Source organism: Typopeltis vanoorti, chromosome 4, assembly GCF_054136105.1.
Source record: "Typopeltis vanoorti isolate ZY-2024b chromosome 4, IOZ_Tvanoo_1.0, whole genome shotgun sequence".
Taxonomy (NCBI): Eukaryota; Metazoa; Arthropoda; class Arachnida; order Uropygi; family Thelyphonidae; genus Typopeltis; species Typopeltis vanoorti.
Genome location: NC_143552.1, coordinates 46,876,969 through 46,904,854, shown reverse-complemented (window position 1 = coordinate 46,904,854; position 27,886 = coordinate 46,876,969). Strand labels below are relative to the sequence as shown.

At 35.3% G+C, this 27,886-nt stretch overlaps 1 protein-coding gene across 1 annotated transcript in view; it reads right to left on the bottom strand.

The window, feature by feature from the left end:
* SMC3 (structural maintenance of chromosomes 3) overlaps positions 1-27,886 on the bottom strand; it is a 450,203-nt gene that overhangs the window by 184,686 nt on the left and 237,631 nt on the right. The window contains exons 17-20 of the mRNA XM_090391130.1: positions 27,540-27,690; positions 12,519-12,668; positions 7,534-7,603; positions 1,395-1,476 (exon numbers count right to left, since the gene is read on the bottom strand). Coding sequence (XP_090247256.1) covers positions 1,395-1,476; positions 7,534-7,603; positions 12,519-12,668; positions 27,540-27,690 — 453 coding nt within the window. The remainder of the gene's footprint in view (positions 1-1,394; positions 1,477-7,533; positions 7,604-12,518; positions 12,669-27,539; positions 27,691-27,886) is intronic.

Below are 27,886 nucleotides of genomic sequence, written 5' to 3'. Positions count from 1 at the left end.
AATGGAATGTTGGTAAATAGAGAAACAATGTCAAAGATGACTAACATATCCAACTCTTGTATTTGAATATTCTTGATTTTTTCTACAAAATGTGTGAACTTCTTGATGAATGATCTGGAATGTCCACTATGGGCAGTTAATTAACATGAAAGAAATTTTGCAGTTCTAAAGGTGGGAGAGTCAATCAATCCATGATGAGTCTTTCTGGACAACTGCATTAATGAATTATATAAATCAAGCATGAAAGTTTCATATGAAATTTGACCAGAGAGCTTATGAGAATACACTCGCTGGCATTTACGAGTTGCCCTAGTGCGGAATTTATAGAAAACATGATTGCTTTCCCAAGCATCCATATATTTACTTTCTATTGGTCCATTTTGATAAGGTTTCAGTGGCCTGACAGCTGTTTCGAACTGGTTAGTTCTCCTCAGAGACTAGGCAGAAACCTTAAGATAGCAAAAACTCTTGTTCAGTACTAAAGAACTCGAAGTGTTGGAGAGGTGTATTTTTAGTAAGCGAATTCTTGGTCGGTGAGTAAAATATTTACTAAAATAAAGAGCCAAAAGGCTACAGTTCAGTGATGAAAATTATATAAATCAAGTGGATATTAAATCCAGCATTATTCCAGCAATATATCTATAAGGTCTGCACTAGAGAAACTCGTAAATGCCAGCAAGTGTATTTCCATAAGCTCTCTGGTCAAATTTCGTATGGAACGTTCATAGTTTTTACATTCAGCTTTGAAATAATGCTGGATTTAATATCCATTTGATTTATATAATTTTGCATCGTACAAGCCATACTATGAGATAGTACAGCTTGTGGTGATGCCAGCTATTCTCCTTATAAGGTAAAATATGGATGAAAAGAATAGCAATTTCTTGTCAAGTGTAATATTCATTAAAACCTATTTTATAATGTTGTGCACTGATATAATTCATTAAAACTCTTTTATAATTCTATAAAGCACTCAATTAGTTGAAAGAGGATTTTTATACATTTTTTTTTCTCACAGAGTTGCTTAACAAATTGTCCTTGATGAAAGATAAGCCTGTTAATGTATATCATATTTCACAGGATATGTATATTGTCCTGAATTCTAGAAAGTCATTTCTCAGACCATGGAAGAAAATAAGAAATATACAATTAACTCTCACTTAGCAAATACCATTATATCAACTCACCCAGTACAATAAATTGTTGAGAAGTCTTGAACAAATCTGCATAGGCAGAGTGCTATTCTCAAGGAAATTCATTAAACTATTCCTGTGGCCCTTACAAATTTGCTATAGTAAGAGTCAACTGTTGTCATGTTAAGTATAATAAGCCATCCTATCTTGTGGGAAAATAAAAACTTGTTACAATTACATTAGTATCGGTGCAAATAATACCTTTGGCTGACGTGATCTATCCAATGCTGCCAATTCTTCCTTCATGAGACGGATATCTGCTTTCAATTTATCAAACACATCTCTAGAAGAAAGTAAAAGGAACAAATATGTGAGCAAACATGAAAGAACTCAAAAATTAAAGTACAGTGAGATCTCATTAAAATGTTCTTGTATAATCTTGTCTAATTACAACCATAAAAATATGGCTGGATCTCTTTTCTCCTTGCACAATTCTCCTGTAATAACATGGCTGTATTAAAATGGTTGCTTCACTTGATGAGCACAATATATTTAACATGATGTTTGTTTATAACTGTAAGTTAATCTCTTTCATTGTAACTTGAATGATATTGTGGTTCTGGCATACTGCTTACTGACAATAATAATTATTGCAATTGACAAGTAGACCTAGCACTGATGGAAGTAAAACACATACAGAACGCTATTACTATGCTATATTATTATACCTAAAATAATACATATAGTTCTATACATATCTGTTTATATCCATAACTATATAACCTGTAAATTGTCTCAAATATCAAAAGCTACAGTACTAACATATTTTAGCATTTTCCATTAAGAGCAGCAGCAACAGCATAAATTGCACAAATTACCTAAATTCATATTACTACCAGAATGTACAGTATACTATACTACACTACTACCAAGTACATTCAAAGTCAATTTGTAAGGTAAAAAGCAGAGCATGCAGAGGTAAACCATTCCATCCCCTCCCCATTCACAGTCTTTCGACTTATATAATTATGCAATATATACAAGGTATAAGAAACATTATCCTGGGTTAGTAAAGTAGATTTGAATGTTTTTTTTTCTTTTGAGAATATATGGACGAATGGTCATGGGGGAGGGCTCAAGCTTGCTTCTTGTATAAAGGAGTTTCTTGTACATACAGAGTTTAGTAACAAGCCATGACTCCAAATAATTCTATTAATTGTTGTAAGAAAATGCAATATTAACAGAGGAACCTAATGTATATGCAGGATAACATATTTAGTGAGTCTAGAAAAAAATTAGTATGTGTGCTACAAAGAAAGGGATTCATCTAAAAATCAAAAAGTAAGAGTAAGACTTCATCATGAAATATTATTATCAGAATCACTTACATTTAATTTTAATGTTTTTATTTGTAAAATTTTCAGCAAGTTTCATAGCCATTGTCAATACTGTTACAGGTGGGGGGGGGGGGTTAAAAAAACAACAACAATGCAATTGAAAGCATGTGCTATTATGTGCACTATCGGCTGCAGGAGAATAGCCCCATCTAGATATTCAAAGAGATATTCAAAATAAATCACAATAAATTAATTTAGTTAAATTATTTTTAAATATAAACAAAGTTTAATTACAAATTAAGGAACATACGAATGGTGAGTATTAGTCAATATAACTTTCCAAAATTGAGAAAATTTTAGGCAATCGCGTTTTTTCAGGCCTGAGCTGTGAATGTGTGCTTCAAAGATTTCTTTCCTTTGTAGTCTTTCTAGAAGAAAGTAACTTTTGTGTAACATTTTGGTTTTGTTCCACTGAATTCTGTGTTTTGTAGATAATGCATGGCTTGCTAAACTGGATTTGCTGGGTTCTTTAAGCGAAATGTGCATTTCTGATATTTCAAGACAAATTTGTGCAGCTCGACCAGTTTGTCCATAATAACATAAGCCACAAAAGAAGAGGATTCTGTGAACTCCAGGAATAAGAAAGAGTGGGATATTTGTCTTTAGGTCAGATAAGGGAGGGTATTAAGTTTGCAAACTGGACAGAAAGTGACTTGTATGTTAATCTGTCAAAGTAATCTTGCTATTTTTTCTGAGAGTTCTTTAACATATGTGATACAAATTCTGGTAATTTTTTCTTGAGGCAGGTTAGGATGATGGCCATAATTATTGATTATTTTTTCAATAGATTTTTGTATTATAACCATCATCATCATCATCATCAAATTCTTGTCATGTACCCTCAAGGGGTATACAGGATAAGATAGTACTACATGAAAAAAATTACATCATTACTAACTTCCTATCTACAATTTTCCTCCAAATCAGTCTGTTACTTGTCAAGACTCCAACATTATCAGATCTTATATTTCTATTAGCGACAAAGGTAGTTCTGATAATAAATAGTTCTTTGTGTAGAAGAAAATCTGTAGATCATATTTTATGAGCTCTGTTCCCTTTAAGATTTGATTACACACATTTCTGACAAGGGTGATGATGAGTTAGAATCAAACAGTATGAGTTGGTTTTCTATATCCAGAAAAGGAAGACAACTATTATCTTCTACTTCCAGGATGAATTTGATTCTCGGGTTTATTGAATTAATTTTTTCAAGAAATTCATGAAGACTGGACAAGAACGAGTTCCATACAGCAAACATGTCGTCAACGTACGTATCAGTACCAAACTGATGGTTTAGGCGAAAAAACGCCCAGACCATGTTGTTCGAAATGTTCCACAAGTAATTAGCTAGAGTTGGAGAAATGGGACACCCCATAGCTGTTCCCTCTATCTGTTTATAGTTTGTTCTGGCATCTAAAGTATCTTGAATTAATGACAAGGTCAAAGTTTTATTCATTTTAGTGACTTTACAACCGTGTTATAAATAACTATTTTAATTTCCCGACGTTTCGTGTATATACTCCAGATGATGACCTGGAGTCATCATCTGCAGTATATACAAATATACAAGGACAAGCTAAGTTACATTTCACACAGTAAGCTAAAGAAACAATGATTTGATCACTGGTTATTCCACTGGTATGACCTCTACTGAAAAAAAAAACAGATAAAATTAAAAATTAATCAAATATTTAGAAACTACATCAAAGCTAAATTCTATTTAAGATAACATGGGAGAAACATTCTTTCATATAGACAGTTTTCTACAGTAACAATGATGTCCCATTTTTAACATGACAACTGTTATATTAGATTTACGATTCTGGATTATCTACAGTTAGCTCTTAGGGAGAAAGGTTCCATGGGTAGAATATGTGGCTTCCATATGCTTGGGATTTTTAGACCATCATTATTGTTCAGATTGGGGTAGTAGATAAGAAACTCACAGGTTTCCTTAAATTTGTGTTCATACCATGTTTTGGTGTGATGTAAACAACTGGTACTTTTCAAGTTAATTCTATGTAAAGTGTTCAGGACATGATTAGAAAGGCCAGCTTACTGTGTGAAATGTAACTCAGCTTGTATATACTCCAGATAATGACCTTAATATGAAGGTCGAAATGTCAGGAAATTAAAATAGTTATTTATAACACGGTTGAAGTCCATAATTTCTAAAATGAATGCTGATCACCGTGCAACACTAAAAGAAAGCAAACAGTTTTACAATATCAAGAGGAGTTGTTATAAAGTAATTCAATCATATCTGTCAGAGAGATCTTTGTAAAGAGCGAGATTACATCAAAACTTACTAGAAGATCTGTGGGTTGTAAGAATAATCCTGAAATTTTATTCTTAAAATCTATTGAATTTTTTTATGAAGGAAGCAGAATTTCCAGTAAATGTAGAAAGAGGATTGGATAAGTATCTTCAGACTTTATATGTAGGTCATCCTATGCAGTTCACAATAGGTCTTAACAGCAGACACCTATTGTTTAGATCTTGGATCATATTTCATTTAGATCTATGTTCAATTAATATCTTATAGCTTTTTATCTATGTATATTAATCCATCATCACTGATAAGAGTATATACATTATAGGTAACTACATAGAGAATTCTTGCTGATCATTTCTTCTTATTTAATGACTTATCCATTTATAAAAGCTGGTCAGGTTTGCTTTCATTCGAGACAGCACTTCTGTGTAAGCTTGAAAACTGTTTTTTCATATTTTTGGCTAAAACCCATTTTATTCATGATTATATTACTTTGTCCATTATGGCCTTTCTTTCTTCTCTTCATATTGATGGAAGTTTTTGGTCTCCCATGTTGACCAGACAGATCAAGAGATGCATTTTATAGTTTTTTGCCAGTTGTATAGTAGAATAATATGAAATGGAGAGGAAGAAATGAAATATAGACCCTTAGCCCTAAAGTTACTCTAATAGTATAGGGCCTGAAGAATCAGAGAAGTTAGAAAGTAACAAGATGAAATTAACGAGACGGGAAAGGGATTTGACAATCAGATAAACATGAAGCATGATCAAATCCAGCTCAGGTACCTCAGAGTTGCCAGTTTTGTGTGAGAATAAAAGAAATGTATCAAGAAAGTAAAAGTTGAGTTAATGCCAGGCCATCATCACATTTTGAGATAGAAACAATGTGAGACAAGGTTGCATTATATCTGGTCTACTTTTTAGTCGTCATTCACTGGATTATGAAAAAAAGTTATATAAGGAGAGGAATAACATGGATTCCTACATCACAGCTGGAAGATCTAGATCAGTGTTTTCCAAATAGTGTCCACCAAATTTAACATGGTGATCCCTGGGTTCAAGTCTCCCCCCCATTCACTATTTCATGCGATGATGATGTTTATGTTGGTGACACCTACATAACAGCATCAGGAATTTTTAACTGTTCAGCACATCACATAACTTCAATAAAATATGGCTATCAGCAATCTAAAAAATGGCAAACCAATTAAAAAAATAAGGAAAAAGGAAAGCAATAATCCAGATGATGAAATCTGCACACAGCAGGTTCAGATTTCATATAGAAAATATTGTATCAAGATTTTAGGGCAAATTTACATCAGAAAAGATGGCCAAAATATTGATGAAACATGGCCTTCGCACCACTTTCAAACCTCATGTCAAACTAGCAACCCTGATCCACTCACCTAAGAATAAACCTCACCCTTTAGCACACCCAGGAGTGTATGAAGTTCCCTGTGACTTGGCCTATTATGGGCAAACAGGAAGATCAGTTAACATCTGCTTGAAAGAACATGAAAAATACATTCGCTACTATTACTATGGCAAGTCAGGACTGGCAGACCATGCTTTGGACACTCCTTCACACAGGATTAGAAGGAGGAAAATGAATGTGCTATTTAGGAGTTGTTACAGATCAGAAAGATTATTTTTTGAGTCAGCAATGGTTTGAAGAATTCTCCCAACCTTAACAAATATGGTTGCATCAGTTTGCCAAAAATTTGGGAGACTGTTATCCTAAGAGAAACTCCTGCATAGCTGTCCCCCCCCCCGTTAGAGGGTGCCAAAAAATAGGACTTTAGATCTTTTGTCCAATTGCAATTGTATTGTTTCACTCACTCTCACTGTTGCGTGTACAAGTGTGTTGTGCTCTGATGATGCTGAATTGAAATTCAGTGAAATATAAGCAGTTAATAAAACATCTCTTTGATAAAATTGTGTGGTGTTGTTAATACCATTAAAAATAAGTAATGAATAACCGTCAACACCTCAGCTTATCTGTTAGATTTTAGAGCAAGTAACAATTCAGGTATATAAACATTCATATTAATAATTATTAATCTGAACCCAGGGAGCATTTTGAAGACCAGTTTTAATATTAAAAATACTTTGCAGACAATGTCTTTCAGGCATTATACAACAAAACGTCACTCCTGAATTCCTTGTTAGTAACCCATTACTTTTTTTCCAGTGTTCCCTGAACTGCATATATACTATATTGATCATCACCTCCTTATCTTTTGTCTCCTCCACTCTATGCACTGGATTAGTATTTTACTATATTTATTTATTTTTTAATCAAATTTAATCAAATCAAAATTTTTAATTAAAAATGATTATAAAATTTATCAAAAATATGATAAATTTTATGATACAATTTTACTAATTTTATCATCTTTATATTCCTTTGGGACCTGCTGATGCAAGAATCTTGTTTAAATTATATCAAGACTGCCATTAACTTTGGAATGTTCTTTTAAGATACACTGTAGGAGTACTATTGCTTTATTGATATCAAATTTATTTAATTCCTCATATATCTCTTGCTCACTCATCCATCAGTCCCTATCCCCACCCCAACATACCTCAACACAAGCTCCTCAAGATGCCATACTTATGGACATACACTAATGAACAGTACACAGTTTTAAGAAATACATTTATAGTATTAAATACATAAAATCATGAGCATAATTACTGGCTTGTTAATGAAATAAAATGAACTCACTTGTTTTTGCTATTTTTTGTCTCTGCTTTCTGCATATCACTGACAATTTGATTAATTTGACTTTCAATGGGTATATGAATTAAAGAACATGCACAGAGATTTTCTCCATATCAAAAAATATTAGAAATAAAAAGCAATTGTTATGTATTATAATGAAAAACAATATTCAATAAGTTAATTTTGATCATTATTTTTCTAGAAAATTCTGGAATCACTTCAAATAACAAACTTCTTTTCAAGTATGTTAACAGTGATACTATACTTTGTCAGCCAATTTCACATCCCTATTATGACACCATAACCACTGAAACTTCTGTATATCAGTTTTAAGAGTTATTATAAAAAAAATAAATAAATAATAATAATAAAAAAACTCTGCTGAAGGACTGTTCATAAAATTAGCTTTGTCTATTAATGAAAATAAATATTTTGGAACCGGATAAGATATCCAAAATTTCACCAGAATTCACTCAGCAGTTAAAGAAATAAAATCTGTTCTCTTTCTTATAATGGGAGGTCATCTTAACATTAGTGTAAACTTACTTATGACACCTAACCACTGAAACTTCTGTATATCAGTTTTAAAAACTTCTATATACCAGATATGCTATCCAAAATGCCACATGTACTGCAGAAGGTTCAGCTTGAACCTTCAGAATTCAGAAGGTTGACAGCTTGAATGACTGGAAAGGAAAACAAAATTGTATGTGAGAATTACAGAGTAATTCTCACATACAATTTTGTGATTTGTGAGGATGGTTTGATGTAAAATCAGATGAGAGACAAGGATACATACACTCTCTCTCTCTCTATTGTTGTTTGTTATCTATATGAATCACATTATGAAGGAAAGTGGCATTATATCTGATATCAAAACTGGAGACATTCAACTAACCTCTTTATGTAGATGATGTTATACTCTAAGATAAATCTAGTGCAAGTGTGGAAGATTCCTTAACTAAACTGAATAACTGTTGCAATAAACTTGGTATGAAAATCAACAATAAAAGGACAAACACTATGAAAACAGGCAGAACACTGAAAATATTGGCTGCATTCTGAATGGAAAACTTACAGAACCAGTAAAACATTTTAGTTATTTAGTCTCAATTTTTAATAAAAATGGCAAATTAAATATGGAAATAAACAGTATATGAAAAGCTGGTATGGTCAAGTGAATAAATTTATAGAATAAGAGAGAAATTAGACATAACTTTAAAAGTGCTGTATACAAGACAATACTCAAAACATTTTTTTTAACTTATGATGTTAGAGCTGCATTAAAAATAAAACAGATGATCAAAGATTGGTTACAGATATATGAGAAATTAGGAAAACAAACAGATGGCATCAATGGCAGATTCATAATAAAATATGAAGTTATTAATGTAATGTAGTTAGTAATGGTGTAAATTTTCCCTGAAATAGTACTATAATATCCTGTATGCCCCCTTGATTGGCTGGTCAATTAGGTGTTTGTTGGTGCAAGGACAGCAAAGTCATATTACACCAAGTCAAAAGTTTCAGCAGTAATGAAGGTAATAAAAAAAGTAATAAAGAGATAAATTAGTGAATATTGTTTGTTATATAAAGAGAGCAAATTTTAAAAACTGAAGTTAACCAAACCAATATCTACATACAAACAGAATATATACTCAAATGTGTTTGTATAAATTAATTCTCCATAAAATGTTAAAAAGTTCATGCAATTTGTCCAAGTCTGACAATATCTGCCTAAGGATATATGACTCAGCCAGATTAGTATAAAACTCATTCCTTTCTCAAGTAAAGTGCTAGCACTCCACCAGAGCATGACGAATGGTGAGATGTGTTGCATTGTTCATAATCATAATCTAGTCTATGCTGGCTAGACTGCCAGTGCAGACTTGCCCTGCTTAATTTCAGGCTTAATTAAGTGCAATTTATTTATTTGTCAGGGCTTCCTGATATGATGATTACCATTGAGTTATTAGAGTTGAGCTTATAAAATGTTTGTATATGCAACTGACAAACAGTACATAGAAAAATTATCAGCTGATTTAGCAGCTGCATCATTTCTCCCAATTCCAATGTGGCTGGGAATCCAGCACAGTTGAATATTAAAATTAGGGACCTTCAATTTGTACAACAGTTGTAGAACCTCACAAAGCACTGAGTGCACACAGAAGATGAGATGGTCTATAAATCATACACATTTGGTAGCAGTTTTCTTTTATATGCACAAGTGCAAGCTGAATTGCATGCAATTCTGCTGTATAATTCCTGCAATACAAACCAATATAAAATAATTCTGCTGTATAAACCAGAATCTGATGGGATATGATAAAGTCAGGAAATACAGTAACACAACCAACAGCAGTCTCAGATTTTGAACCATCACTACAGATGGGAAGGAAATTAGAGTGTTTGCTCTATATGTATTAAATAACTGCATGTAGACAAATGATGGAATGCAAACCTGCCATGGAGGAATGGCATTATTCTAGAAATATTTTATCCGGTATTTAATCACAAACAAAGAAGCCAAATGGAAACTATTTTTTTTGTATTTCAACTAGTTTTGTGAAATACTTTGTTTCATTTCATCAGGAAATAGCATGAATAAACTAAAGAACTAGAAAGCAAGTAAAAAACATTTAACATCTCTAGTGAAAAATATATAAACTGTTTAAATAATGGATCTCATGCATTTGCTAATACTGCTGCTGATTTGTGGGTTCCTGTATACTACTGGTAGAAATAAGTGTGGCATGATGGATTAAAGAAGTCCAGATTTTATGTAAAATCATGTAAAATGGCATAGTTAACAGGATAATTAGAATAAAAATTGCTAAAATAATTCCAAGAAATAATTAAGAAAATTGAGTCATCAGATATAGATTAAGTGCATAGCATAATGAACCACAACTCCTCTAATGTTACTGGAGACTCTGTCTCAAACTTAGAAGAAAACACTGTTTGATTCAGCCAGAGAGAGGCATGTGGTGAGGTTGTCTGCAAGGACAGAAAAATCAGAACTCCATGGTGTACACAGGAAGTTAAAGAAGCAGTGAAGGAAAAGAAGAAAGCATATCAAAAGTTCCTGGCAAATAAGTCAGCTTGTGCTCTTAGAGAATAGAGAGACAAATGTAAGAAATCTAAACACTGTGTAAAACTAGCTAAACAAAAATCATAAGATTGGTAAGAACATAGAAAATAAATATCAAGAAGGTGACCAAATATTCTGGAGGCTGTTGAAAAAACTCAAAAATGGAGGTGTTGTAAAAGAAATTAGAGATCATAAAGGTGACATGAAAGCTGGAGAAAAAGATATCATTGAAGTATGGAGTAATTACGTCAAAAAATTGCTAAATGAAACAAGCAGTGATAGTACAGCGGTAAAAAACAATCAACTGGCATGCAATCAGGCATACTTGAAGTAGAAAGAGCCATCAAAGGCCTGAAATGTGGAAAGGCAGCAGGAATAGATGATATTCGACCAAAAATGCTCAAGTGTGGAGGTATAAAAGTCTTATAGTGGCTGCACTGCATAGTTCAGAAGGCCTGGACAGAGGGACGAATTCCAGATGATTGGAGCAGAGCTCTCATAGTATCCATATCTAAAAAGTGAAATAAAACTGAATGTGAGAATTACAGAGGTATTTCTCTGTAATTGAGAAACGGTTGAAAAGGATTGAGGAAGAAAAGCTTGGTGAAGAACAAGCTGGATTCAGGTCAAATAGAGGCTGTCAGGATCAGATCTTCACTTTACAACAAACAGTTGAGAAAGCATGGGAATATAACAAATATCTGTATTTAAGTTTTGTAGATCTGGCAAAGGCATATGACAAGGTGCCAAGAGAGAAGCTGTTGAATATGCTACAATTATATGGCGTCAATGGGGCATTATATCAAGCAATACTTAGTCTTCATTTGAGTTGTAAGTCAGCAGTTAGAATTGAAGGAAGTACAGGAAGATGGTTTAATGTTAAATCTGGTGTGAGACAAGGATGTACATTATCCTCTCTGTTATTCATTATCTATATGGATCACATTATGAAGGAAAGTGGTATTAAACCTGATATCAAAATTGGAGATGTTAATGTCAGCTCTTTGCTTTATGCGGATGATGTTATACTTCTAAATAAATCCGCTACAAGTCTGCAAGATTCTCTGACTAAATTGAATAGCTGTTGTAATAGATATGGTATGAAGGTCAGCAATAAAAAGACAAAGACAATGAAAATAGGCAGAATCATTGAAAGTGTGAACTGTGTTGTGAATGGAGAACCTGTGGAACAAGTAAAACATTTCAGCTACTTGGGCACGATTTTTAGTGAAGATGGTAAATTAAATATGGAAATAGACAACAGAATCAGCAAAGCTGGTATGGTAGGAAGTCAATTGAATAAATTCATATGGAATAAGAGAGAAATTAGTCGCAACACTAAATTAGTGTTGCGACTAATTGATGCCATCTGAGAGCTGGGTCAGAAGTAAAACACTTGATCAAAGACTAGAGACTGCAGATATGAGAGTCCTGAGAAAGATTAGAGGCGTGAACAGATGGCATCAATGGCAATATCATATTAAAAATGAGGATATTAGGAAAGAACTTGACATTGTCAACATCCAGGAATGCGTTAGCAGAGCTAATCTCAGGTGGTATGGTCACTTAAACAGAATGGGCGAGGAAAGATTAGCAAAACAAGTGTTCTCTGCCAGGTTGGCAGGAAAACGACCCAGAGGAAGACCAAGATATAGGTGGATTGATACGGTACAAAGTGCCTTAGATGATAGAAATATAAGATCTGATAATGTTGGAGTCTTGACAAGTAACAGACTGATTTGGAGGAAAATTGTAGATAGGAAGTTAGTAATGATGTAATTTTTTCATGTAGTACTGTCATATCCTGTACACCCCTTGAGGGTACATGGCAGGAATTTGATGATGATGATGATGGATATGGTCTTTCTGCACTAAAGTGTGAATAACAAAAGGATATAAGTCAAGGTTTCTCTATGTTGACTTAGTTGTCGTTCCTGCTCTGTGATTTCATTCATAAGCTGCATATGAGCCTTGTGGATGTCCAAACGAGATCTTCTTGTATCAAAATACCCACCTGTCAGAGCACCTTTGTGAGACACTTGATCACCTAATTAAGAAATAAAAAAATGAATTAATAATTAATAATAAGACTTTCAAAATGTAATAAATTTTATACTGAGAATTCATTGTGGCTATATGCGTAGGAATTTCCTACGCATATAGCCTCAGCCACTTGAACCAACATTTTTTTCTTTTTTTTTTTAAATGCAAGATTTCTACAATAAATTATTTTGATATAAAAGGTAGGTTTAGATATCATTTCCTTTTGTAAGGACAGTGCACTCTGTTTCCCCCCCCCCCCAAAAAAAAAGGCAGGAATTAATTGAAAAAATAAACCATCTTTTGCAAATATCCATCTATATTTAAACATGTATATTTTTCAATTCATATTTAATTAGACTTCTTTAATAATTGAAAGAAAGTGCAGGCCTCTTCATAGTTTGCAATACTAGGGTGCGACTAAGTGTCTTTAATAAAGAAACGAGACTACAATTCTTCAATTCCTGATGAAACATTATTACTACTCCTACTGCAGGCATCTATTTCCATGAAGTCTCAAAACTCATCACGGGATGCCCTCACTAACCATTATTCGCACAATTACTATTATATCTCTCGTTAACCTTGTTCACTGATAAGGCACTCGTGAACACTTCTGGTAACTACTGACAAAACTACTGAACATTACTGAAATGGATGGTGAACATACCTGAATACCACGTAACTTCTGCTGGGAAATCAAATGCTCACTAATGTTTAAGATTGGTTAGCATATCCAATCTCACTAATGTTTAAGATTGGTTAGCATATCCACTCTCCAATCAACAAGCTGTGGGTTTGAATCCCGATATGGCATGGACATTTGTGACTGTCTTTAGGTGCAAGATGATGATCACTGCCTAGTATGGATGCTATCTCACTTAGTGGAGGCTTGAAAAAAGTTCCATGTTTAGTCCTTAAGGTTTTTGGATTATGTAAAATATCGTAAATGATAAAATTAATATTAAAAAAAAAATAGAAAAAATCCTTAGCCCGCTCACTATAATATGTACTATACAGGTATCCCTCAATTAACGTGGTTAATTAATCCCTCAATGTTACCGCGTATATCAAAATCATGTTAATCAAATCTCATAATCAATGGTAAAAATTACAATTCGTCCATGATCGATTACTGTATTAATAATTCGTTTTATGTGGTACTCTTTTAGGAAAGATACAAAATGAATGCAAAGTAAATGTTTAATAAATGCTTGTACCTACATTATTTACTGCAATTTTTTTATCAAAAGAAGTTATCAAAAGTCATTTGAGCAGTTTTAGTTTTTTTTCTTATCGGCATAAATTCTACGATAACAAGCAAAATGACTCTCCATACTTTGGCAAACAAGCAATAAAACATAAAGAAAAAAAACACTGCAAATATAATAATACATATTAAGTGGATATAGAATCCAACATTATTTCAAAGCCGAATAAGGAAACTACTAGAATTTCATGCAGAATATATAGAAACTAAAAGTTTCGGCGGATACAAGCATAAATAACCTTATGGGCAACTCGTAGTAAAGGTAGAGTAAGCTCTAGATCACTTTCCTTAGTATTTTCCATTAAAGTAAAGCACATCTCCTAGAGGACATGTATGATAAATAAGTATTTGGCTCTCTATTGTAATACATGATGGTTTATTTATTTTCAGTTAAAATCTAAAAATTATTGAACAAAGAATAAAAAAAAAAAAAAACTAAACTATACTATACTGACAAACTGACAGTAAAAAACAGTGCAGAATATCACTTGTAACATGTGAATGCACAGCTACTCATGACCTCCAAGCTATACAATGAATTGTGTAAGAATATTTATATTAAACATTTTGCTTGTATCTGTCAGATCAGCTGCAAGCTCCTCAGGGTTAAAGGCGCGTTAATCAAAACTCTTGCGGTGTATATAAAGGGATTGCTGCAATTAATTTCGCCACGATAATCAAATCTGCACTAAGCAAGGGATACCTGTATATGCTTACAACCTTAGTGAGTGGGAGTCACATAAAAAAAAATGCAATTGTGCTTAACTGCAGTCCTTACACGTATATGACAGCAACGAATGAAATATTTCCTGTCTTTCAAGTAATGACACTCTTAAGTGGCTTCTGTTTTATTTAAGGAGAAACTTCCTTTTCCTAATTCTAATGCAGAATTCTGTGCTCTTCTGTCACTTAATCTGAATAAATCTTAATCTGAACATAAACGACGCACTACATTCAGACCATGTAGCAAATTAGCTACCCTTATCCGCTCACCCAAGGACAGCATTCCCCCTTTATCACATCTAGGAGTCTACCAAGTACCCTGCTCATGTAATCCAGCCTACTATGGTCAAACAGGAAGAACTGTGAACATCCGCATCAACGAACACAAAAGACACGTTCGAATTATCATTATGGCAAGTCGGACCTAGCAGACCATGCTAGGGATACCCCTGCACACAAGATCAACTGGAAAAACACAAAAGTACTACACAGAAACTCTTATAAGTCGGAGAGATTGTTCTTAGAGGCGACAGAAGCCCTGAAACACACTCCAAATCTCAACAAATATGGTTATATTAACTTGCCTAAGATCTGGGAGACAGTCATCCTAAGGAAAAACTAGTATGCTTTTTTTTTTTTTTTTCAGATAGAGGGCGCCAAAATATCAAGACTCTAGTCTTTGTGTTGCTGCTGCAATTTTGTTTAACCAGTCTGCTAATTACACCATGTTGTCATAGTCTCGCGTATTGTAACAAACTGTGTTTTTGTGCTCTGAAGATGCTGGTTATAACACCAGCGAAATATCAGCAATAAGTTAATAAATGAATTATTTACTTAGTGTCTGTGTTCTAATATATACCGTAAAAAAATAAACAACATGTTTGACGAACACATAAGTCTGTCCACACACTGTCAAAAAAGCACTACATTTTAGGACAGATTCCTTATTTTTATGGTTTATCCACAAAACAGGCTATCGTTTTCGAACTTATTGTCAACTACACTGATGCTTCAACATATAAAGGTGCAAAATTTTCATCACGGTTATTGAGTGCTCATATCAAACACTCTAACAAGGATCAAGTTCCCATCAGAGAATTAACAGTATCAGAGAGCCAACCAAGTAAACTTATGTTCGGTGTGTAAATCTTAATTAACAACAATGAATTTCAACAAAGTTTAAAAAAGCCTACAATTTGGCAGTAAATTTTATTACAATGAAGGATAATAAAATTTCATTATCACTTTATATCAAGTAGGCAAATGATGTTAGCTTCTGAAAATGTAAAAGTTTTGAAAGTGTCAAGGGCTTACAAATAGTCTTCAACATTCATTCAAACAAGTTGCACACAAAATGAAAGTTTGCGTATGAAAAATACATCTTACATGAGCTACTGAAGGATTTTGGATTCTACCTGATCATGAGAATAACAGTTTGAAACCACTGAATCAGACATCAAAAAAATTAATAACAGACTCCTGAGCAGAGTAATACCGAAACAGACCATATCAAGGGTCATACTGCTGTAAGCTCTATGATGAATTTCAAGACTTACATTTTAAATATATATTTTTTATTATTATTATTCCCCTGCTCTTCATCTACAAAAGGTTACAGAACCCGCAGTACCCTAGTACCATATGGGCAGAGATAAGGAACTTACTGATATTATTCTTGAATAACTAGAGCTTATAGATGTTGAGGAATATTTTATAACAAAAGGCAATTCCAGAGAACAAAGATAACTAGAAATAAAGAGGAAGAGAAGTATTGTTCAACATTTGCTACATGATTCCTTTGCTTTCCACTAAACCTATTCATGTTACAAAATGAACATGAGTGGTAGGCAAAGGAATCATAGATGCTAGTTCAGCAGAAGAGCTTTCATACAAGTACCTGTAAAAAAGATAAAGACCATTTGAAAGATTGTGGTTAAGGTGAGTCAGCTTGAGTCAGTGAGAGTAGGTTCATTGATTAGATGAAATGCCCTCTTCCAGACAGCATCAAAAATTTTTAAGGAGGCTTTTGATGCGCAATTCCAAACATTTATTACAGCAGCACTGATACTTGCAGGCAAGCCCACTAGCTGACTGAATGAGGTCTGGCCGTTCAGAACCAAACCTCTCTTGACAAAGCAGTGCATGCACATTACCAGCATTCACCTTTCCAGATGTCCACAGGTTGCACAGTGTTGCAGCATGGTATAAGTCGAGTAGTTAAGAAAATAGATAAAGTGAGAGTTTGGCTTTGTTCAGACTTCAGTAAAGACACAGTAATGCTAAACAATAACATAATTTAATATAAAGACTTGATGTATACAACACATAATTCAAGCATTAACAGAGATTCAAAAGTTTCAATAAATTAGAAATAATTATGCAACTAGACTAGGCTTCACATAACACTGCATTAAGCAAATCTTTATGGTAACTTCAGTTAATATCATTAAAGACTACTACTATACAAGACCACCACAGAAAAGAATATTGCTGATACTTTACTTCTTCTTCTTCTTTCACTCTGCCTTATCCCATGTTAAACGGGGTCGGCGCACCAATCTTTAACCTTCCTCTTCCAAGTTCTCCAATCCAGAGCATCCTTCGGACTCCATCCTTTCTCCCTAAGATCCTCTGTCATCTTATCCCTCCACCTGAGCTTGGGCCTGCCTCTTTTCCTCCTTCCCTCCAACTCCATATACTCCACTCGTTTACCAACATACTCCTCACCCTTCCTCTCAACATGTCCAAACCACCTCAGCCTACTTCCTTGTATCTTCTTGCCAATTGGTCCCACCTTAACCGTCCCTCTGATGCAGTCATTCCTTATCCTGTCCTTCTTTGTCACACAACTCATCCATCTCAACATCTGCATCTCCACTACCTCCATCTTCCTCTCCTGTGCCTTGGTTATAGGCCACGTCTCCGCACCATGGAGCATCGCCGGCCTCACCACCATCTTATAGAGCTTTCCTTTCCTCTTACAACTCACTCTCTTGTCGCACAGGACCCTGCTCATCTTCCTCCAATTCATCTAACCGCATGTTATTCGGTGCTGTATTTCCTCATCCAGGTCACCATTTCTCTCGACAACCGACCCAAGGTACTTGAATTTCTTCCCTGAAATTAGCCTTTCACCCTGGAGTCATATGAAGATATCCTCGTCACTGCCCGTTGACATATATTCAGTCTTCACCTGGTTAATTCTCATGCCACTCTCCTCCAATGCCTTTCTCCACTCTCCTCCAATGCCTTTCTCCACTCTTCCAGGGTATTTTCAAGCTTCTCTCGGGATGATTCGCATAGAACAATGTCATCGGCAAACAGCATGCTCCATGGTGTTTGCCGATCTTGACATCCTCCACTAGTACATCCATTACCAGGTCAAGGAGGTAGGGGCTCAGAGCTGACCCTTGGTGTAGCCCTACGACAATAGGGAATCCTTCTGTCATGCCGACACTAGACCTGACCTGAGTTTCTGTTCCCTCATACATCTCCTTCACCAACCTCACATACTTCTCTGACATCCCCTTCTTCCTCATACACCTCCATACCTCCTGCCTGGCCACTCTGCCGTATGCCTTTTCCAGATCTATAAACATCATGTGCAGATCCACTTGCATCTCTCTATATTTCTCCATCAATCGCCTTAGCGCAAATATTGCATCCGTTGTCCCTCTTCCTGGCATAAATCCAAACTGCTCCTCACCAATTTTCGTTTCCTGCCATAACCCTGCTTCAATTACTCTTTCCCATATTTTTAATGTGTGTAACATCAGCTTGATTCCTCTATAGTTGCCACAGTCTTGAACATCTCCTCTTCCTTTGTAGATTGGGACGAGAATACTTTTCCTCCATTCCTCTGGTATCTTTTCCTGTTGGGCTATTTTACACATCAGATCCCATAACATATCCATACCCAAACTTTTCCACACTTCCCCAGGTATCTGGTCTGCTCCCACAGCCTTTTCATTCTTCATTTTTCTCAGTACCCAAACCACTTCCTCTCTACTTATGTCTTGCACCGGTCTCTCATTTACCTCTCCATCCTCGCACCTCTCTCTTGGATTCTCCTCATTTAGTAGTTTTTGGAAATATTCTTTCCTTCTTCCTCTGATTTTGTCCTCGTCTTGTAATACTACTCCTGAGGCATCCTTTATCTGCTTGACTGATGTTATGTCTTTCGAGGCCTTATCTCTAGCTTTTGCTATTCTCAACAACTGAGCTTCGCCACCGTTTCTCTCCAGTTCTTCATAAACCTCATCAACTGCCCTCGCTTTCGCCCTTGCCACAGCTCTCTTTGCATTTTTCTTTGCTAATCTATATGCCTCCTTGTCGGCTCTAGTTCCAGTCATGTTCCATGTTTTCTTTGCCTCTTTCTTTTCCTTGATCTCCAACTGCACCTCCTCATTCCACCACCATGCCTCTTTATCCTCAGGTGGTCCCTTTCCTGATGTTATACCAAGCACCTCTTCTCCAATTTTTCTAATATTCCGACTATTAACGTCCCAACATTCTTCCACATCCTCTGGTAACTTCATTTCTTTCAATACCTCTTCTTTAAACTTATTCCTTGGTCCTTCCTCTTCCAATTTCCACCACTTTATTCTCCTCTGTACCCACCACTTCCGTCTATTCTTCTTTTCCCCTTTTATATCACAGTCTACCACAACCAACCTGTGCTGTGCTGCTACACTTTCTCCATTAATCACTTTACAGTTTTTCACCTCCTTCAGATGTTTCCTACGGCACATAATATAGTCAATCTGACTCATTCTATCCCCGCTCTTATAGGTTATCAGATGCCCAACTCTCTTCTTGAACCATGTGTTAGCTATAGCCAGATCGAAGGCCACAGCATATTCTATGATTTTTTTACCTTCTTTACCTATTGCTGATACTTGACTACAACTGATCAACTAACTTAAACACAATGCTTGCTTACTGTAAAAGAGGTACTCAATTTCATATCCACGTATGAAACTTGCCATGAATGAAAGTTTCCTTATATTACAAAGACTATACTCATTAATCATTTTACAAACTAACAATCTTTGTTATAAAAAGTATTAATTACAAAATTCAATTTAACACTGCACACTGTCACATTCATGTGAATTCAATGTCACTTTTCTTCTTTTATAAAGAAAGAATGAATGTCTTACCTTGCCTAGTAGTCAGAAACAAAGCATTTTTTTTTTTATGTTGCTCCCACCATGAAAGGTTATATGCAAACTTAGAGTGCATTTTGTACTGTGGGTGGGTTATGGATTTTTTTTTTTTAATCAATTTTACACATGTTTTGTATTTTTTTTACAGTTCATAAACCCTGCTCTAGAGACCAAACATGGAACTTTTTTCAAGCCATTTCAGGCCTCCAGTAAGTGTAGTGGTGATTTTGCACTTAATTCTGTTTCTGATGGTACCTCATCTAGCACCATATGAGTAGGAAATTACCTGAATACTAACTTGATAGTCCTTTGTAACTGCAAGTATCTTCTGAGTAATTACTTTAGATGAGAAACTACTTTCACATTTACACACTGGAAAGTCTATCTCTTGAAGGAAATCTTTACTGAATAATCTTCTTAATGTTACTGCGTCTGTTTTGAATTCGAAACATAATTGCAGAATTTACACTTGCAAATATAACATTTATTGCACAGTTCACTGTCACACTTTTCTTTAATTCAGAATGTTTCCTTCCATCAAAAGGTTTCCACCTTTCTTGCCTTCATTTTTTCTTATTCATTTCTTGCCTCCTCTTTCTTTACTCACAAGTCTTCCTTACTCTCACTCCCATTCTTGAATCCTTCATCAGCTCTTCTCTCTTTTTTTCCATTATGATTCTGTAAAGTTTATGGCTCTCTCACTCAGGATTTAATAAAAACAAATAAGAAGACCGCTGCATGCCTCCTTTGACTTGTGACATCATGGCCTATAAAAGGTCTATGCTATTTGAGTTAACTCATGGTGTGCAAGACAGAAGGTATGCCATATCTTCAATATTTCTTCATCTTTTCTTATTGCAAGAAATATTCTTGTAAGAATTCAGGCATAAAAATTTAAGGTTGTAATTTTAAATTCTTACAATAGCCTCATCTTTAGGGATATAGTTTGGAACAATCTGATTTATCATTTACTAACTGTCCTGGATGACTCAATAATGGTTTCAATCAATTTGCACAATGTTATTTTCTTGGTGATATTGTTATAGTCTGAATGTCATTAGGATTAAAATTAGCATTCTCAGTCTTCTGTAATCCTGCATTAAAAGTTCCAGATGAAACTAATTCTTGTTCTGTGCTTGGTTAATTAAGATCCACAAGTTTGTAAAATAGAATTATTCTCATCTTCTGAAGATTTCTTGTTTGTTGATTTTGGTGTGAGTTAGTATGCAAATGAGTAACTGGCATTATGATTATTCTCATCTATTAATAATTTCCTTAAATTTCTAAGAATGGTAATGATCATCTTGTGCTCTAATTACCCTCTGTCCCATACTTGTGAACTTGGATGGTTTCCAATGACATTACAAAATTAGTTCAGTTTCAGCTTGAGAAAACTTCTTTTTTCTGATCTGAAAGTTCTTGTTTAATGCAGGTTTCCAGAAATCTTGATAGATAATCAGCTACAATTTTCTTGCTACCTAGAACATATGACTCTGATTTCTGTTACTACAACATATTGGCTTAATAGTAAATATCTGAGCTTCCTCAAAGGTATAAACATTGCATGGGCATTCTTTTCAAAGAATGTTGACAAGTTCAGTTCAGAATAAGAAGGCTTCTACTAATAAAAGAAAAAAAAATCTAAATGAACATTCTTCCTTTTGTTCTAAAACAATTACAACATAAGCATTTAAACAACTCTGGATGAGTTAATAACAGAGTTCGGGATAAAGCAGTTTGTAAGGATAGGAATATCTTTTTTCCACTTCTCCCCATTTAAATCTTACACCTTTCTTCATTAAATGCACTAAAGGTTTTATGAGATATGAATAATTTACAATGAACTTCTAATAAAATTTTATCATTCTCACAAGTCATCATACTGGCCTTACAGATTTTTGAGGTTGGAAATCCAAAACAGCTCTTTATTATTTGATTTAAAAGGTGTTATTCTATCCTTGTTGTGTTGATCTCGTGTCCTAAGTCTTCAATTTGCTTCAAGAAGCAAAGAAGAAGAATTTGTACTTTAAGCATTTTAAACTAATATTTTCAGAAAATAACAACATATACTAAAATATTAATTATAAAAACTTTAATTAATACTTTCCTATATTTTAACAATGTTACAGTACCATCATCAGAGATCACAAAAAACATAATATGTGAATACAGGCACTAACACTGGACAAATTTAGACCTAGAGTCCTAAATGGCACCCTAATGGGCTAAATTGGTAGTCTTAGCCATTGGGCTGAAGATCTGGGGATTAAAGTTTCCCAAATTTGTTAAGGTTTGGATATGGGTGCATGAGACTGCCTGTTATGGTTTATGGATTATGCCGGGGTCAAATTCCTTTCTTCTATTAGAGGATTGGTTGGGATTTCCTTAAAGAATCTTTTCCTTTCATTCTATTTCAGCAATCCCTCATATAATAACCATACATGCAATGAAAACACTTCAGTGGTTTCCTTTTTGGAGTGTGTGTGTGGGGGGGGGGGGATTTGTTCTGTTATTACCTATTTGCTTACTGTAAATTGGCTGGCTGAAGACAAGTCAAAAATCATTTCAAAGAGTAAGTTATGACTTCAGTTATGTAAGTCTTTGTCTTCTCACTTGGTTCAAAAGAGAATACCTTTAAAACAGATTTGCATCATTCTGTGAATTCGTATCTATTTCTTTTATTGTTTTGTATTTCTTCTTTTCTAAGTGATCTGTCTTATCAGCATTTTTGGGTAACCAAGAGTCCACATATTGCAGAGAATGTATTAGCTTAGAAGGCATATGTTGAAAAAAATTCTCTCATCTGGTTTCTTTTTCTTTAACCACTTCAAGTCTTAACATGCTTTTTGTAAGTGCTATCTGCTTTCTTCGAGTAGTCTTTCAGACCATACCTAAACTGACTGAACATCATCCAATCAAATGAAGACCTTCTTTGGGTAACATATTTAGTGAATTAGTAACACTTAGTAACCTACTATAATATTCAAGGGCAAATTCTTTATTTTCTTAAATGCACTGATATATTCTCCATATATGTGGATTTTTGTTTATGCTTTAGAATATTCAGCACAAAATAGTTCTTTAAAGGTATTAATCATTAGATGCGGAAGTTTAGAAATAAAGAAATAATTTCTGCTTTTCATTAACTTGTAACTTAGGACGAATAATTATAGCAACTGCATATTAGTCCATTTGTCTATTTCCCAAATTATTACAACCAACATTGTCGACGGTGTGCATCTGATAACAACCAAGATATGGAACATAACCATTACCAATGTATATAAACTTTCCGTCCTCCACAAGTTCTACCTGTGCACAGCCACCCTGATGCATATAGGTGACTTCAACAGCCACCACACACTATGGAAATATGGTTCCAACAATGAATGCAGAGAGACTTTGACTGAATGGGCAGAAATTCACAACATGCACCTAATTTTCAATGCAAAAGACAGATCTTCCTTCAGATCAGCAGCTTGGAACAGGGAGCACAACCCCTGTTCCTCAGCAGCAATGCTTCGCTGCACTGCCCTTGGTCTCATTTACTTACTCTGCAGCTGAATACTGCTCACCTGTATGGCTGAACAGTGCCCATGTGTACTTGGTTGATGCTCAGCTTAACACTACTACAGCCTTATTTCTGGAACTGTGAAATCAACCCCAACCTACTGGCTCCCATTGCTAAGCAACATTCCACCTCCACAGATCCAACTTTCTTTTACATAAATACAGCAAAATCATGGAAATCCAAGATCTCCCAATCCATAAAAACATCCCACCCCAAGAAATAAATAGGCTAAAGTCAAATCTTAACAGTGAAAAATCTTGAGGGGACAAGTTTTAACAGGAAGGAGAAGTGGAAAGAGTCCTGGTGTAACACTTCAACAAGGGACTTCCACAAATTAGGAAACCCAAAACAGACACCAGGTTTTAACCTACCTCGGAAAATTTGGTCTACCCTTAACAGAATCCGCACCAATCGTGGCAGATGTACAGACCACTTTTAGAAATGGGGCATGATTGCCTCACCCAGGTGCGACTGTGGATCACCCCACAGACAATTAATCATATTACAGTAGAATGTGCCCAATGTGCATACAATGGAAACCTGTTGGACTTCATCCACGCTACACCAAGTGCAGTTGAGTGGATAATCAAGACATACAGTTGTAGTCTACTCTTGAGTGTCTCCTTTATGACTGTATTATGTATTACTATAGTACATATTTATATTATTATGTTTATATATATTAAGGATTAATGTAATGTAACTTTTCATGTATGAGCATATGCTAAATACATACATCTTCAAGGCCAACCATTCCTAATTGGGTTGTAGGGGGCAGGAGCTGCAAGAGGAACTTCCAATGGTCACGATTCTCCGCCACCAAGCTCAGGTGTTCTGGTAAGACTCGAAAACGTGTCCACCCTGGTTTTGGATATAATCTATCCAGTGAGTCCTTGGCCTTCCACGTGGCCTCCAAAGAAGGCCTGCTGGAGGAGCCATTCTTGTGGCATTCTGACCAGGTGCCCGTATCAATGTAACTATGATCTCTCAACACGGAGAAGCAAAGGTTGAGTATTGAGGGTTTCCCGAATTGCAGAGCTTCTGACTCTGTCGAGTCTTGTCATCCCTGCAACCCCTCGAAGGAACCTTATTTCCGCCGCTTGGATTCGTGCCTGCATTCTTTCAGTCATTACCCAACTCTCATGACCATAGGTGAGGAAGGGGACATAGACTGTATTGAAGACAGCCAGCTTTGCCTTCTGGCTTAACTCCCGCTTCAATACTACCGAACGGCCAAACTCCTTCAATATTGCGCTTGCTGAGCCAATCCGAGTATCTAGCTCTACATCCCACTTTCCATCACTCGTGAATATGGACCCAAGGTATTTAAACATCTCCACCTGCCTCAGTGGGACTCCATTCACAGAGTTCACTGGGGCCACACTTGAGACCACAAATGTTTCAGTTTTGGCCACACTGATCTTCATTCCTGTTTCTGCACAAACAGCTACAAACCTATCCAGGGTCCACTAGAGGTCATCTGTTGAAGAGCTAAGCAGAACTAGGTCATCTGCAAAAAGCAAATGTCCAATGCTACATCTTCCAATTCTGACACACTCACTGCCTTGGCTGTACCTATCAATCTAGTCCATAAATATTATGAAAAGGAGGGGTGACAGAACACACCCTTGGCAGAGGCCAATGGAGACTGTGAAAGGTTCAGACTTTGTGCTGTTTATCCTGACACAAAACTCTGGGCATTCATACAAAGTCTTGATGGCAGCTAATAGTTGGCCATTCACTCCGTACTCCTGTACTGTACTACTTGCCAAAGCTTATCCCGAGGAACCAGGTCATATGCCTTCTCCAAGTTCACAAAACATGTGTAGACATTCTTGGCATATTCCCAAGATTTCTCGAAGACTTGCCTTATAGTGAAGATTTGGTCAGTTGTGCTTCTACCAGGACAAAAGCCACATTGTTCTTCTGTAACTTTGAATATTCTAAATATGCTAAATAAATAAATAAAATAATTTGTTGTTCTTTTAAAATATATAAGAAGACATGTCAGAGGTTTTAAAGAAATTCGAAAATGCAGAGGTGTAGGCCATCATTAAGTTTTTTGTGCTGCAAGAAAAGTCTGCAACTGAGATTCAGCAAACTTTGTGTGAGACTTTAGTGGACTGTGCCCCAGCATATTATCCAACAGTCGCCAGATGGATGGCCAAGTTTAAAACTAGGCATCCTGAGACAACAAATGCCCCCTGGTAAGGGGGAAACCATCCACAGCGATCACACCTGAAAACATCAATGCAAAGAAAGTTGCAAAGCCCTTTTACATCAGCAAATCTGAATCGAAATGATAGTCTCTCTCTCTCTCTCCCAAAAGTTTGGGAGATTCTAATCTTATGTAACTATCAGAAATAGTTTTTAATAATATTAATTATTAATATTAATTTCTAGCACGTAGCAACAGTTTTAAATTGGTAAACTACTGACTGCTGTATGTACCTCGTATTCCCATTCCTTTGATTTGTCTGTTTCTACACACTGATGATGTACTGTTATTTTCAGTACATATTTGTATTTTCATTTCATTAAAGTTAATTACTGTGGTTATTGTGTAATTTATTGTTTATAGTCATGCCCCAAGTACCTTTAAAGATCAATGCAGTGCTTGCTAAGATCCTTGATGATAGAAGAATATAGCTAAAAACATTGCAAAGACTCTGGGGATATCCTGGGAATGAGTTGGGGTCATTATCCACCTGCATTTGGACATGCAGGACTCTCAGCAAAGTGGGTCCCCAAATATTTGAATGTCGACCAAAAGAGAGAATATGTGTTGTCATCTCAAGGGATTTGGGATCATTTTGAGAAATCAGGTGCAAATTTTTTGGCTTATGACTGTTGGTGAAACATGGCTTCATTACTAAGACCCAGAGACCAAACAATAGTCAACAGAGTGCAAACACTAAGGTTTTCAACAGTCAAAGAAGTTCCGAACCCAAAAATCATCTGGTAAGGTTCTCGCCATGGTTTTTTAGGATGTGGTCATTCAAGTACCTCAAAAAAACAGTTTCAACAGCTCTAAAGGAATAGAAGGAAGTACTGAAGGAAAAATGTTGTAGGAAACTGAGCAGAGACATGTTGCTTTTGCAGGATAATGCACCTACTCACACTGCTCATGAAACCCAACAGACAATACACAACTTGGGCTTTCAATGTCTGCCTCTGCCAGATCTGGCTATTTCCTATTTCTAAATTTAAAGAAACACTTGAAAGGAACAAAATTTACCACAGATGATGACTTGGCCTGTGTAGCTCAGTGGTTGTGGCGTTTGCACACCACGGCGCTTGGCAGCACGAAGGAAGACTTGGTCTCGAGTCTAGTCGGCGACTAGAGGAAATTTTTCTAAGCCTTTTTTTTGACCGGTTCTCGAGTTAGTCGATCTCTGGCACGGGCAAGCGGGTTTTTCCTCCTGGAAACTCGGGTTTTTCGTCCCGTAAACTCAAGAAAATCGACCGTAGAACCCACAGCATTTTTCAGACATTAAATATATTGTGTTAGGGTTAGGGACCACGAGATGGCGGCACATTTGAGCCGTCTCTCTTCACTGTGTACCGCTTAATTAGTGTTAACCTTGGGCCATCTATCTCTGATTGGTACCAGTGGAGATTGAACTGCCCGCTCAGTCTCCAAAAGTTAGATAGGGCTAAATGGCCTCGCCTACTCCCGTATACGGGAATAAAATGGCGTTAGCTGATTTTTTTTTTTTTTTTTTTTTGATTTGACGTCATATCTGCAGCTGAGGGCTGGTTTGTGCAACAAGGGAAAGACATTTTTCTCAGATAATTACAAATGATGCAGTAGTGTTGTAACAAGTGTATAACACTTCATGGGCAATATGTAGAATAATGTGTAATTTACATGGATCTACCTAAATTCCTTCATGGCAATTATCACAAATTTTCAGCACACCCTCATATATATACATGGTCATAAAATTGACTATTTTTTTAACCAGAGTAACAAAGTATCTTAAAGAGATAAATTTGTTATTATATTTATTACAAAATTTTTGAAATAAACGTAACATCTAATAACACTTTAAAAATTAGAGTGGTAAACATTTACCACAAAAAAAAAAAAGTTATTTAATAATAAATGAAGAACAAAATATAAACTGAAAGGCCAAAATTTACCATCCAGAGTGATGCAATCTAAGTTTGATGTCCTTGCTATTTGAGTAGCAACTTCCAAATTTCGGCAGATAAGAGTTTTGCCAAAAATATATTTCATGGCCCTCTCAAATTTGGTATCAAAAGTTAATTTGCTGATCATTGGAATTGCATCCTAAAAAATAATATACGAAGTGGCTCATTTGATAAGTGATAATCTATATCAAATTAAATCAATCCCATATTAATTATATAAGAAATTATCAAACTAAATCAGAATGCTTAATGAAGTATTTCATCAAACCAAAATTTAATAGTTTGGTTTGCGTAAAAACGAAATAATGAGCATAACAGAGAAGATGGAAAGGCAT